Source organism: Phaethon lepturus, unplaced genomic scaffold (assembly GCF_000687285.1).
Source record: "Phaethon lepturus isolate BGI_N335 unplaced genomic scaffold, ASM68728v1 scaffold9938, whole genome shotgun sequence".
NCBI lineage: Eukaryota > Metazoa > Chordata > Aves > Phaethontiformes > Phaethontidae > Phaethon > Phaethon lepturus.
The window spans coordinates 115,157-129,352 of record NW_010558273.1 but is presented as its reverse complement, the minus strand read 5'-3'; the positions used below and the strand labels follow the sequence as shown (position 1 = coordinate 129,352).

Genomic DNA, 14,196 nt, shown 5'->3' with positions numbered 1-14,196 from the left:
GGAGGGAGGGAGGGAGGGAGGACAGGCGCCTGCGGTTTGAGCTGAGGCAGAGTCTGTGAATGCAGCGGTCCTGGCTTCCTGGACAAGCCTTGATGCTTTCACTCTTACCTTCCTCCATTGCAATAAAGAAGATAAGTTGTGCTACAGAGACGTGCTATTGTCTTAGCAAGGTGATGCCTCCTTTTCTCGAGGTAACCCCAATTCCCATATTAAAACCAAAACCCAAAAAACCCCTCCAAAACCATCCCCTGAAAACATCTGTAGGGCACTGGTCTCCAAATGAAAGAGGGGATGCCAACGAGTACTGTGATCTGATTAGATCACGTAAAAGGCCATGGCAGGGAAATGCAGCCAGAGCACGGTGGTCCCACAGTTCAGAGACATGGGTAAGTGTCTGGAGAGAAGGGCAGGAAACTGGCCTGGTGGTGCAAGGACTGGCAAGATAGCTTGCTGAAAGCTAAGATACACTGCGTATGGAGTCAGGCTAAATACTGTCAAGGCCAATCTTGCCGGAGCTTGGCTGCAAGCATTTCTGAAGAGAAACAGGTGGGGAGTTTGAGGGTGAACCAAGCTTCAGATAAGAAGAGAGTACAGGAGCGTATATACATGTGTGGGAGCATAGTGGGAGAAGAAGTGCAATAGTCCAGAACTATTGCAGAACAGAAGAAAAGCTTATCTAGAGAAAGCCTGAAAACTGCTATGATGCTTATTGAACTTTGTTGTTTGCATTCAGAAGGGAAGACGTGATTTTCCGCTTATATAACTGTGGAGATAATTTGCAAACTCTCTGGAATGGCCGAGTTACTTGCACTTAACACCTGTGAAGGTTTGCACAGATGTAAAAGGTAAAATACTACTGGTACACGTTAAGTATGTTAACATAGAAAGACAGAAGCAAATACGTGCTTCCACTGAAATATACATGCATATATAAAGAATATCTTAATTACTTTTCTTGTCTGTACCCTTGATCTGTACAAGGACCATATTTATATGCATAGACAAAACGGGGAATGTAATCGGAAGTAATGGCAATAACAAAGGCATTGGTGATGACAGCCAGAACTCCAATTCCTTCCAGAATTCCATACCAGATACCTAGAAAAAAAGAGAAATGACAAACGAAATCATTAGTTTTTTACAGTTGTATTAAGTCATATAAAGTCATACTTTATATACTTCAATACTGATATTGAAGTCACCAACAGTCATACAGATTTCCTTTCTTATTGAGAAAGAATTATTCATTCAAAAACGCTAGTCAAGATTAAGCCATGTCTCCACATTCCTGCCACCACTGGCTCCACCTAAGTGAAGTCTTACAGTAGGGTACACCCAGCTGAGAAGAAATAGCTAAACAACAGAAGGTATAACCATAATTTTTTGTTATAAAGCCAAATGGAAGCTTTTGGAAAGAGATTTCTTATTTTTATCTAATTCAGTTTTAAACCAAAAGTGAATTTAGTCCTTGTATTAAATTTCTAAATTCTATTGATTTTGGATAGCCGTTTAGACCTAGAGCTCCACAAATCCAAAGTCTAAAATACCATTTAGCCTGTTTTCAAAATTCCAACTATTATGATCCCTACTGGAAATGGAAAGCAAATTTGAGGAGTCCTCTTAGCTAAGCAGCTGAGTATCCTTTTGTTGCTTAACAGGAGAGTTGTCACTGAGATCTGCAGGTTACATTATCAATTTCACTCTTGACACATGAAATATTTCAAGGGTCAAGCTTCATTAAAGAAGGAAGCACGAAGATGTTCCCCGACAGTGACAGTCATTAGGTTCTCTCACCTATATCTGTTGCTCTTGCAGGCATAGGTCTTCGCCACTGCGTGACAAACTTGTATGCATCTAACCTTATTTCTATGATATTGTTAAGCAACGCCAGGAGAGGTGCCAGAGGGAAGGCAGCAACGAAGATGGTGGTAAAGCCAAACTGTAAAACTAGACAGGCATTTCTATGGTTAAAAATTGGAAATGCAAAAGTTCTTTTAATGTGCAACATAGGTCCAGTTTCTTAAGAAAATCGACACTTTCTTAAAAATGCTCACCCATCTCTAAGTATTCATCCATTAAACCATGGAGGTTCATAGGCTGCAGATTCCAATCTTTTTCCCACTGAGGTAGAGAAATTTTATGCTCCATTAATTGCCCTCCTCTCTTCATTTTGCGTCGTGACCACCAATTCTGTAATAAACTTTATTAGATAAACAGAGCATTATTGACTGTACTTGCTCAGTAATTTACAGTACTTGCTGGTATTGTTTTGAAGTAAGTGGGCCTATTTTGAATAGCACCTGGATGTTTACTTAGGTATTTTCTGGAAATATTTACAATATATATTTATTTTATATATATATATTTACATATAAGATACAATTCAAAGAACTTCCAAAAGTTCTCAAAATTTTGGATTACAATTTTAATTATGTCTTTAATGTAGCATGTTAGGCATTGTACAAATAATCTTTTCAGAATATGGAATTTGCTTGCATAGACTTTCTTTGTAAGATTTACCTGCATGCCTAAATAAAAAAAAAGAACAAGGGGAAAAAAAAATCATGCATAGTGAAAGCACTGAAAAAGTAAATAATGCTTTATTTTTAATCCTGTAAAAGACAAACCAAATAAGTGGAGCTCAGCGAGAACTATATGATACTAGAATATATTGAATAGTAGAATATGTCTACTACTGTTGAACAAACCTAAAGATCGAGATGCTCTACAGGATATTTTTTTCTCGAAGCAGGAAAAAGTATTTAAAAAGGTGTTGCTGTAGCTGCAAATATTTAAGACTATTTTTTATAAAGCTGTGCAGAGGTCTTTTCACAAAGTAGTTATAAATATTAAGTAGGTAATAGTCCCACAACTTAAAGTGTCATACAAATGAAAATATTTATCCAGTACTGACACAGGTGGCAATTAAAGACTATTATTTGTTTCTAAATATTACTGAAAAGAGACTGAAGATGGGAAATAATTTTCTTAGAAGTCTTTTTAGGCTGCTGTTTTTTCTCACGCTACTTTAGTGTTTAGCTCTTGATCTCTCTCGTTATTGAAGGAGCAACTTGTTGCCTCGGTTGCAAAACGCGTTACAAAACACCGCTTTCCATAAAGGAATGTAAATATGTTCTAAAATAAATTCTAGACAGACTTAAGATGCTGCTGGGCTGAGAAGACAGGAAACCTTCAAGTAGGTTTCTTCTTTTCAGAAATCCATGTCTCACAACAATGCAGTCCGCTGCCCCTCATTTGCAGGATGATTGCAGATTGTGAGCATAGCCCTTCCTGACATTATTTTCAAGGTTGAGACTTTGATCAAAATAATATTTGATGAGCAACCTTTTACTGAAAACACATTCTTCCAGTTTCAAGAGAACTGTAAGACTCTCAGCTCATTCCTCTCTTCAGTTCTGAACAGCTCTTGTTTGTATTGTGGAAAATGAAATCACAATAAACAATTTAGATGGTTAACATACCCCGAGAAGCTTTATCTCCCCGAGATGGTTAACATACCCCGAGAGCAGCAGTTAATGCTTCCCTTGGGAATAAAGTTACAGTGTGTGAGATGCAAAAAGTCAAAACATTCTCCAAACATAAAAATATTTTTCCCTATCACTGAATCACACTAATGTGTAATCATTATTTGTACAACAAATTTTAACATCTGAACTTACGGATAGCCTAGTTCCATGAAGTTGTTCCACATCTGTTTTAAAACCATAATGACTCCCATTTGCAAACACAAATCTATCAAGCAGCCACTGGGATGACACTGAAACGGAATGGAAAAAGATGGATAGTTAAAATCAGAGAACTCCTTTCATTTTTATTTTTTCAGAAGGTGAGTGAAAAATATTCAAATATGTTTAATGAAAGGAATATATATAAAAGAAGTATTAATAATAGAAATATTAACAGAGACTTTAGTTGAACAACCTTTAGATATATTATTTCTTGGAGAACTGGATCGTATTACCTAAGGTAAGGGTATGTGTGCTGGGTATATGATAAATGATGTAATCCATTTCACTTAGACCAATACATACGTACTAATTTCAAAGAATGGAGCAATATTTCATTTGTAATATCCTAAGTTCAAACAGAGGCATCGTAGCTGAATCTCTGGCACTGAATCTCCAGTATCTTATATGAATCAAAGTAGCTCAATCTCCAGTATCTTAACTATATAAATTGCCATATTAAAATGTTTGCTAATTACAGAAACTTTTTTTAGACCATGGCCTACAAAGTTATGGTATTTTACTCTTTGGCTACTTGGGTTCAATAGAAGAAACCTGTTTTTCAGAGATAAGAGATAACTTGACCATGCTAGTGACGTCCAGGGAGGTGCAATTCTAACACATTTTCGAGCTAAATTTTGAAAATACTATTTTTCTGCTTTTGAATCACAGAATCATAGAATAGTTTGGGTTGGAAGGGACCTTTAAAGGTCATCTAGTCCAACCCCCCTGCAGTGAGCAGGGACATCTTTAACCAGATCAGGTTGCTCAGAGCCCCGTCCAACCTGACCTTGAATGTTTCCACAGGGATGGGGCATCTACCACCTCTCTGGGCAACCTGGGCCAGTGGTTCACCACCCTCATTGTGGAAAAATTTCAGTCTAAACCTACACTCTTTTAGTTTAAAACCATTACCCCTTGTCTTATCGCTCCAGGCCCTACTAAAAAGTCAGTCCCCATCCTTCTTATAAGCCCCCTTTAGGTACTGCCAGACCGCAATCAGGTCTCCCTGGAGCCTTCTCTGCTCCAGGCTGAACACCCCCAACTCTCTCAGCCTGTCCCCATAGGAGAGGTGTTCCAGCCCTCTGATCATTTTTGTGTTGCTCCTTTGGACCTGCTCCAAGAGATCCACGTCTTTCCTGTGCTGGCAGAAGTTTAAGAAGCTGATAAAAAAGCTGATGGCATTGTACTTATGTCTTCCATCCAAAAATTCCACATACACAGGAGATTACAATCACGCAGGACTTAGTAGTGCCTCTGAAGTAAGGGACGATCACTTTTTGCTTTTCCCAAAGACAGAGGCAGAAAGAACTGCATGTCTTGGGCAGAGTCACTCGGCACAGTGGAGAACACAGAAGAAAAAACACATCTCCTGTTTCCTATCCTTTGCTATAAATAAAAATTTACTCTTCACTGTGCTTAGATGGAATAATAAATCTTTCAAACTGGACATAATTCATGTCCTTCAGCCATTTCCTTCTTACTCATGGAAATTTCAGAAGACAAAATAGGATTGCTTACCTCTTCCAGCCTCCATCTGTTAAAAAGCTTGTTGTACTTTCCTGGGCGGCCTGCAAATCTGGAAAATACGATTTCTATTTCTCAGTGGACATTCCAAGAACACCCTGTATCAGTAGTTATTTCACAACATCCACTGAGCAAACTCATGAAATATAAACAGCTTAAATCACAGAGGCTTAAATCTGGTGTCTGTAGGATACGGAGGTTTCAGAATGCAAACAAGGACCATCATTTTGCAAGAGATCCTAAGCTTTTATTACGTCCAGAACAAAAATCCTAGCTTCATAGGTTTTAGATGTTAGATATTCAGGCTCTCTAATCTACTCCTAAGAAGATAAACCACTGCAATACACGGGAATTTACTGCAGCACAGGGATCTGCTTGCCCACATGAAGTGTGCACTGGATTGCACACTCAGACACAGAAGCATAAAATCACTTCCACACCCATATAGCGAAATGCTTTTTACAGATCTAACAGATTCTTGTACAACGAACTGAATAAAAATTCTTAATGACCACAGTGAAAGTTAGTAAATGAGAAAAAAAACCTCCATGCCTGGTCCTACTAGACACAGGAGATGCCAAGACACAAAGCTTAGAAACTGTATGGCAAACGCACCACTGAATGTAACAAACAGATATTACCAACAGTCTTTACTAGAGGTGTTGGGTTTTTTCCCAAACAATCTTGAACTGAAATTATATTATAAAACTTTATAGAAGGTATTCTGAAATACTCTGTAGGTTCTGCAGGAATGATAAACCTGATCGTAACGAAATTGAAGCGAAGAAGAACCAAGGTTAGACCCGTCCAGTATCTCATGCTCCGAGATAAAGATATACACAAAAATTGGAGCCAGAATTTCTGCCTCCTACTCTTGTATGAGACCTACCAGACAATATTTACTGTTTCTAGAAATGGATCCTGGGAAATGTAACCAAAGGGGAATAAACAGGAAAAAATGAATAAAGCGCAGGGCTAAATACAGACCCACACTTAGGAAGTGGCTGTATTTTCGAAGGTTCTGAATTCTCGTTTAGTAGGAAAGTCACATACACAGACCCACTTAAAAAGTAGACTTTTTACTGTCTAGTTTAATGAGTAAAGATTTCAGGGGTTCAACCCTCACATACAGTTAAAGATATTAATTTAGTGTTATTAATTATCCTCAGAAACTGACTCGCATCTAAATCTTACAGTTCAAACTGTCACTGTATTTCCTTCAAACCTATACAGTTTGCAAGGATTGTGAGTTCTGTGCAAGTTTTCCTTTAAGTGCAGTTAGCAAAGATAACACACCTGCCAAGAAAAAAGGCAATGTAAAAGATGGAGCTGTTCAAGTTGACAAACTGGAAGAGGAACATTTTCAAGGCAAAGCTGTTTTCCCATTCAGATTCTGTCCTCGGGTGCTCTGCAGAAAGACACAATATACATCATCTCAATAAAAAGGAAATCCAGTTTGCCTAATTTTGCTCACAGATCCATCAACACTAACAAAAGAAGCGACGGTTTCAAGTCATGATACCCCATCAGGTTGCAATTAATTTTTTTCTTCCTCAAAGTGCCCAGGCTGCAGGTCACAAAACCATCGTCCCAGCTCAGACTGCGTTGGCTCTGTGTGGAAACGGGCGATACAAGCCCCTTGGTACAGAACAGGTCACAACTCCATGGGGACATACCTGTTCCATTTCCATGTAAAAGTTCTGAATTCAGTGTGAATCTTTAATTTTAAGGCTACAGGTATCTTGATTAAAAAAAAACCAAAACAGAACCATAACAAAAAAAAAACCCACAAAGAAAAAGCAAAAGCACTTGGCATCAGCAGAGCAATAGACAGGGGCTGCCAAGGAAAGCGGAGGGAAGACGCAACTAACAGCCAACTAGTTTATCACCCAAACATCTCACCTTCTAAATACTTCTCTGTGAGACCACTACTTCAGCCTGAAGACTTCCCTATCATAATGCTTGCGAAGTGTTAAACAGTTTCTAATGCAATGAGGAAAGGATGGAGATCCTTTTTTTTTTTTTTAAACAAATATAGAAATGTGTATTAGGGCTACAAGCATTCTGTGTGGGTCCGCACTGCCTTGGATGTTTTTCCTTATGGTTTGTAGTACGTTATTTATGCCTGAATTAGAACTCTGTGATAATGATGACAATTAATTTTTTTTTTTTTTAATTTCAAATTTCTTTGATGGATGTATCAACCTTGAAATGCAATACCTTGATAAAAGTTTTAAAACACATATGTGATTTGGAAGTCTAAACTGCTTGGACTTTTCAGTTAAAATTTGTACTACTTTAATTACTTTGGTCTAATGATGACTAAAATAGGATACAAATGTACAGGATAGTAGCTTTACATATGCACACTTGTTCCTCAGAAGTTAAGATGTCCTCCTTCTCTTTGACGTAAAACACCTTTGAAAGTGGAGTGAGAATCCTTCATCATGCTTAATTTATGAACTTTTTTTTTTAATTCTTTCATATATTTTTGGAAAAATCAGCTTGTATACTTAAATTAAATCATTAATTTCTTTCCCATTCCCTGGTCTGTAACAATATAATAGATTGAAAAAGTTAAGTAGGAATACAAATCAGTGTGATCTGAAAAAACATTTAAAAATATTTTAATAATTTGAATAAGTTGACTATACATTCTGAACCTTTCTAACCTGTTCAACTGCCTGTTATCTGAAACAGTATAAAGTTTTGAGCATCTTGTTGAATGCATGCTCTTCAATTCTTCACCCAGGAGAGGGAGCTGTTAAATTTAAGCAGCGATCTTGCTTTTAAACTATGACGTGATCAACTGCATATTTTGACTTACACGTATTAGGAGATCTTAACTGCTGTCTTTGCTGTCTTCTTTTCGATAATCTAGAAAGCTTTACCGCTATGACTGAATCACGACTAGAGGCTTCAGTGTAAATTTTTATTGTGACTGAATTTGAATTCCTTTAAAATTTATGACATAACACTTTTATCTTGGACAATGTAATTTTGTCTTAACCATTTTTTTTCCATATGAAAGTTCAAATTAAAAAGTTGTAAAAAAATAACCAAGCAATTGGAAAAAATCTGTTTTAGCATTCTAATAAAGAATATGTTTTGACTTTTGTTCTATTATAAGATAACTTTTTTCAATTTACATGATAGAACATAAAAAAAAAGTAGAAGTATAGGAATAAATTCCTTTCTTTTCTGTTATTTCCTCAGTGAAATAATCATATAATTTTCCTGATATTTCTCACTTGCTTAGGGAAATCCCAGAATTGTACTATGCAGAGATGAAGTTTTCAAACCCCTATTTTATGGAAATATAAAGGTATATGCCACAGCCAGCAAGAACCATACCACTAGTAAAGACCTACGTACCTAAGTCTGTCAGAAGATAGGCAACCTTTTCATATACCTAGAAGAGAAATACAAGATGGTATAAGTCTGTTGTGATGTCAAACCCAGAATCAAAACAGGCATCAAAAGCATGGGTGTCCTGTTGCCCTACAGCATCAACATATCTGGAGAGAGAAGGGAGGGCAATGTCGTAGCTACGTGTGGATAGTTTTGTGTAAAGACTTAACTGAACTACTTCAGCCCCATTCTCTTTATCCATCTAAACGTACAGTAAGTATACACATTAAATATAGAATAAAGATAAATCAAGAGACAGTAGATTAAGAGAGTGTTCAGACATCAATGGTTCTCTCAATGAACAGTTAGATGCCTATTCTCTAACTTCAGGAACAAACCTATGTGATCTATTTACGCAATACAATTTTCCTTTGCAGGAATGTGCACACTGGTAAGGATATCAGCCTCCTACAGAAAATTTCCTTACTTGTCTATATATTGACTATCTCCAGTCTTTAATTTAAATGACATGTAGCCCAAAGTAGTTACCAACTTTGAAAAAATATTTCCTTGAGTATTTAATATTAATAGCAAGTTATTTTCAATAACTTTGGTATGCTTGTTCACTTGAATGTACTTTTTATTACTTAGTATTTTCATAGATAATAACAGAAAAAAATACATGGCAGTCTGTTTTGAAGAATGCTTTCTTTTTGCAGCGAGTGCACAAGCGCCTTAAAATTAAAAGCCACTGTTTGCTGTGCTATTATTCCTCCTTACCTGGTTGTGCCTGCACAGGAATGGAAAAATGATAAATTATATTGCAGTTGAGCGAATAGAGTTTATATCAATGTACATTGCGCTACCACAGCAAATGCTTAAACTCGTCTTGTTACATGACAGGAAAAGCTTAAACCGAAATCATGTATTACAGTGATTCTAGGACCCTGCAACACTGATATCACAGCTGCATTTTAAATAAGAAAGGGAAGAATTCAAAGTTATCAATTAGAAAAACAGCAGAAAGAAAATTCTCAGGCAAGAAAATAAAGTAGTGCCATTTAGAGATGTACTGTAAAAGGTAATGTAAAAACCAAAAATTCAAATGTAGAAAGCAGTAGTCTCTACCACTATGACTTGGTGACATAAGTGAAGGTGTGTAGTGGCAAATTAAGTAGGCATTAGAGGAAAACATTGACAAATACAGTATTAGAAGAGGAAAAACCCCTGAAATACTAGCTTCAGGCACTGCTATATGAACAAGCAAGAACACGTATATATCTGATATACGCAGTAACCTGGTTAAAATTACTCTTTTAAATTAATCCCTCCTTTAAAAGAACAGAAGACTTACAACATTGAGTGACATGATGATCATAAAGTTGATACAGACTCCAGTTCCAGATGTTGCAAACTGCCAATATTTCTTGATGAAATACCACTTGAAAGAAGCAAACTGTTCCATGGCTACCAGGCGATACACCACAACTGCAAACACTGCGGTGAGGACCAGGGAAATCTACAGGTAAGTATTTATGAATAGAGATATTAGAACAAAATAAACCATATCTGAAATAATTTCCACTGAATTAATAAATTAGCAAGTGCTTTAAAGATTGCCATTTGTTTTGGTGAGCAGGCTTTGAGAGAACGAAAATACTGGATTGCTGAATTAAAACATTGCTCTTTTTTCCCCAACATTATTTTTCTTTTACAATATCTCTATATTACATCTTCTAAAAGAGAGAGATCCATAAACAAGCAGTTTATGACTGAGACAATCAGTTTTGCCTATATTATGTAAATCCACTAATCTTAATGAACGCGCTCATGACTTGCGTCGCTATTTACATTGGAAGATTAAATGCTACAGCAATTCCAATATTATTAAGCTTTACCATGAAGAATATTCCTGAGACAGACACCATCAGTCGACTGAGCTTATCAGGGAAAGGCTGAAAAGGTTCAGGTTTTCCTGTGATGGGATTTACTCTTTCCACTTGGGAATATTTAGCTTCAAACTGGGGGCGCAGCTCCTCCTGGAATGACAAGGTAGATTCCATTTGTTGTACTACTTATTTCATTGAAGTATCACTAATCAGACAAATATGTGCTATAAAATAGGAAATTTATATTGATACAATTTTTTTTTTATGATGCTCCAACTCAAATATCCAAGTAATTTGCTCCTTTGAAAATCCTTGGAAACAGTGCCAGACACCAATAAAGTAAAGAAACCATAAGAGCCTTCCTCACTATGTGAGGGTATTAAAAAGGGTCATAATACTGACTTAAACACTAATTTAAGCAGAAATTGATAAGAAAACTATAAATTATTGCCCGTTATGATGGTGCTTTTTGTGATATGAAACCACTTATTAAAAGTCACCAGCTTGTATCTACGCATCTATGGAAAGCTATAAATCAAGTAATGATAAAGTCTCTATTCACTTAGACTGCATCTGAATCACCAGTATAGTTAAATTAGAGCTATATTCACTAGTGATTAATGAAGTAATAAAATAATTTGATTATTGCTGATGCTGTTAAAGGATAAGTTACGCCTCTCAGAAGGATATAAAGTCTAATTTCTGTCCCTTTGCTTGTCCTGGTCCCGTTTTTAGGCAGGATCAGGAATTTCCACTACAAAACACCATAGAATAGAAAGGCACCTGTGCTGACAACAGTAGCAGCTCCTGTCCTCTGTATGGGCAGTATTTCCACTCCATTTTTCAAAGGATGCTTTTAATAAGTGTAGAATTCTATTTGGAATTATGATGCTAATTGCAGAAGGCAAAGTATCCTTGTATAGTCTCAAGTATACTTGTTTGTTCTGCCAGTAGTGTTATAAAGAAAATTTTAATCTGAGTGACAAAGTCAGATTACTGGCATACAATATGTAATGATATTTACGCTGAAATCATGCTGATAGCAAGCTTTACAGGTTTACGTCTGTTTTAGTCTTACCTCTTCATCTTCCCAGTCTATGAGGTCCCAGTCATAGGTTAATACAGCTCTCCGTCTTTTCCAAAACTCTAGAAAGACTGTAGCTGTGGAAATCATCAACTGCATTTTAATTACGGAAAAGAAAGAAAAAGGCCATGCAGGTCTCAAGGAAATCAGCAATATGTAACATGGTAACTGTCATTAGCCACTTCCCTGCTGTTTTCCCCACAGAATCTGAAAACTCTAAGTAACTTCAGGATAATCATTGTTAAAACTGGAACACTATTTTGCAATGTTTATCTAAGAATCTTTTTTTTTTTTGCTGTCTGCTATATCTGTACAGAGATAGGTACCTGTCAATATGAGATAATGTCATTCCTTTTAGATCTTCATTTTGCTTTTAATTTTATTCAAAACATATATGGTTTAAAATCTTTCCTTAAAAAAACAAGGTTATGCATACACAATGGTATCTGTTAATAAAGAGATAAATTTTGATCTCATTTTACTCAGTTTGAATCAAGACAACCTCATTTCTTTCGCAGCTATACCAGCTTTATACTGGAGTAGCTTCACTACTAAAATATTTCTTTAAACAATTACTTCTTATCTATGTGTGAGATGATAGTCAGATTTTTCACGTGTTTTCGGTGTTTTTAGTGTTTTCAGTAGGTCCTATGAAAAAAATCACAACCAATAAATAAGTCCCAAGTTTCCCAAACACTGTAGTTTGCCACTGAGGGTAAGACACCTTGTTTTGGTGCGATTCCTGACAAAACATGGGATTGTCCAATTTTCCCCGGAAAACAAATAGGAAGTGAGAAAATCTGCTTCCTTCTGGCAAGCCAGCTTCTCAGAAGAAGGATTTCTAGCGCAAATTGAATAGGATGGTCTCACATTTCTACCTTTTTCTGTATTTCTGTATTATGTTTAGCATCGTATTGGGTTTGTATATATGTTATATATAGCTATCATCATTTTATATATATATACATATATAGAATCACAGAATCATTAAGGTTGGAAAAGACCTTTAAGATCATCAAGTCCAACCATCAAACCCAACACCACCATGCCCACGAAACCATGTCCCAAAGTGCCACGTCCACATGTTTTTTGAACACCTCCAGTGGTGGTGACTCCATCACCTCCCTGGGCAGCCTGTTCCGATGCTTGACCACTCTTGTCAGTAAAGAAATTTTTCGTATTATCTAGTCTCTCTCTCTGATTTATCTATATACTATATAGTAAAGCACAATGACTAGAAATTAGCAGAAGTTCACCATACCACTACGCATAAATAATTGATGGCTGAATGAAACAGTGGAAGGAACTTGTCCCTGAATATTATTTCTAAGTAGTATGCTCTTTTATTCTTCCAGGCATGAATCTTTCCTTCACCACAGATTTCATTTAAGTTTCGGATGCTCCTAACCAGAACAGCACACAGCTCTCCTATTTAAGCAGCGGTGGGGTTTGCACTTGAGTAATCCAAGGGTGAAACATCCTTTTCTCACGGTCATCGGAAGTGCTATCGCAACCAGTGCAGTGCGAGACTCAGAAATGTTACAGAAGACACCACCTTGCAAGAAAAACCCCTTCCCAACACGGGAGGACTCAAGAGCAATGTAAGCCTGTGCTATACACAAAACAAACAATACTTTTCTTATGTGACCAAATAGGTTGGAGAAATACAATACATTCTGCAAAACACAGTGCTGGGTGTTCCTCTGTGTGGCAGGCTGCTCTAGGAAGCACACCCAAGATACCCACTAGCCCCGTGCCAAAAGCGGTAAGTCTGTAATTGCACAAATGAAATAATTCACTTAGTAACACTCAAAGGTAATAGAAATTAAGGAAGTGGCCCAATTATCAGGAATAAAAGAATGAATTTTAAATCCCACTGACTTAGAATACCCGAGTCAGAGAAATTGAAACCAAACGACTGGACTAGTGGCTGCCCCCCACCCATGTCCTTACTGAAGAAAAGAATGAGGAAGGGTGGACTACTGAACTACATGCAAGTTTCTAGGACGGGAAACTATTTTAGCTTGTGTAAATATGTGTTCAACTTTTGGAAATAAAACGAGGCAGTTGTGGTCTACAAGTAATACTAGACTGTGGACAAATGTTGTCCTCAGTTGCATATACGCTAATCTTATAATGCCATTTATTACATTCTGTCTGTCTCCTAAGATGTGGGATATCTTACTTAGTCTTTAAATCAAGATTTGTTTCTAAGTTAAGAATTTTCATGCCTGGGTATAGCATGAATAACAGGCTCTAGCATAATATGAAAAATAATAATACATGATGTTTTTCACGTTACTTATGTACACAAAGCATTTGTTAATGCAATGATCAAGAAAATAATCCGTTTAGATGAAGCAGGTGAGGCCCAATCCCTAACTATAACTGCTAACTAAAGCACCTTTTCTAGACTCACCCGAGCTTTTGAAAAATGCTGCAATACTCCCTTTCACACAGTAGAACAGAATTCAAGGTAATTTTGCTGTGCTACAAGGCTACTTAGAAAATAGCGTCAAAAGCTAGAAGTATATGAAAAAAAAGGATGTTGGAAAAAAAATTTCACAAAACTTCCCTTGCGGTGTAAACTTCTAGTCTA

The 14,196-nt window shown here is 36.7% G+C and overlaps 1 protein-coding gene across 1 annotated transcript in view; it reads right to left on the bottom strand.

Moving 5' to 3' along the window:
* Positions 1 to 950: 950 nt before the first annotated feature.
* The window catches only part of ANO3 (anoctamin 3), a gene marked incomplete at its 3' end in the record, with an annotated part of 97,723 nt that continues 84,477 nt past the window's right edge, over positions 951 to 14,196 (bottom strand). Inside the window, exons 17-26 of the mRNA XM_010293004.1 lie at positions 11,592 to 11,674; positions 10,523 to 10,663; positions 9,979 to 10,143; positions 8,649 to 8,685; positions 6,570 to 6,681; positions 5,268 to 5,325; positions 3,681 to 3,778; positions 2,055 to 2,200; positions 1,795 to 1,947; positions 951 to 1,098 (exon numbers count right to left, since the gene is read on the bottom strand). Of these exons, the coding sequence (XP_010291306.1) occupies positions 951 to 1,098; positions 1,795 to 1,947; positions 2,055 to 2,200; positions 3,681 to 3,778; positions 5,268 to 5,325; positions 6,570 to 6,681; positions 8,649 to 8,685; positions 9,979 to 10,143; positions 10,523 to 10,663; positions 11,592 to 11,674 (1,141 nt within the window). The remainder of the gene's footprint in view (positions 1,099 to 1,794; positions 1,948 to 2,054; positions 2,201 to 3,680; positions 3,779 to 5,267; positions 5,326 to 6,569; positions 6,682 to 8,648; positions 8,686 to 9,978; positions 10,144 to 10,522; positions 10,664 to 11,591; positions 11,675 to 14,196) is intronic.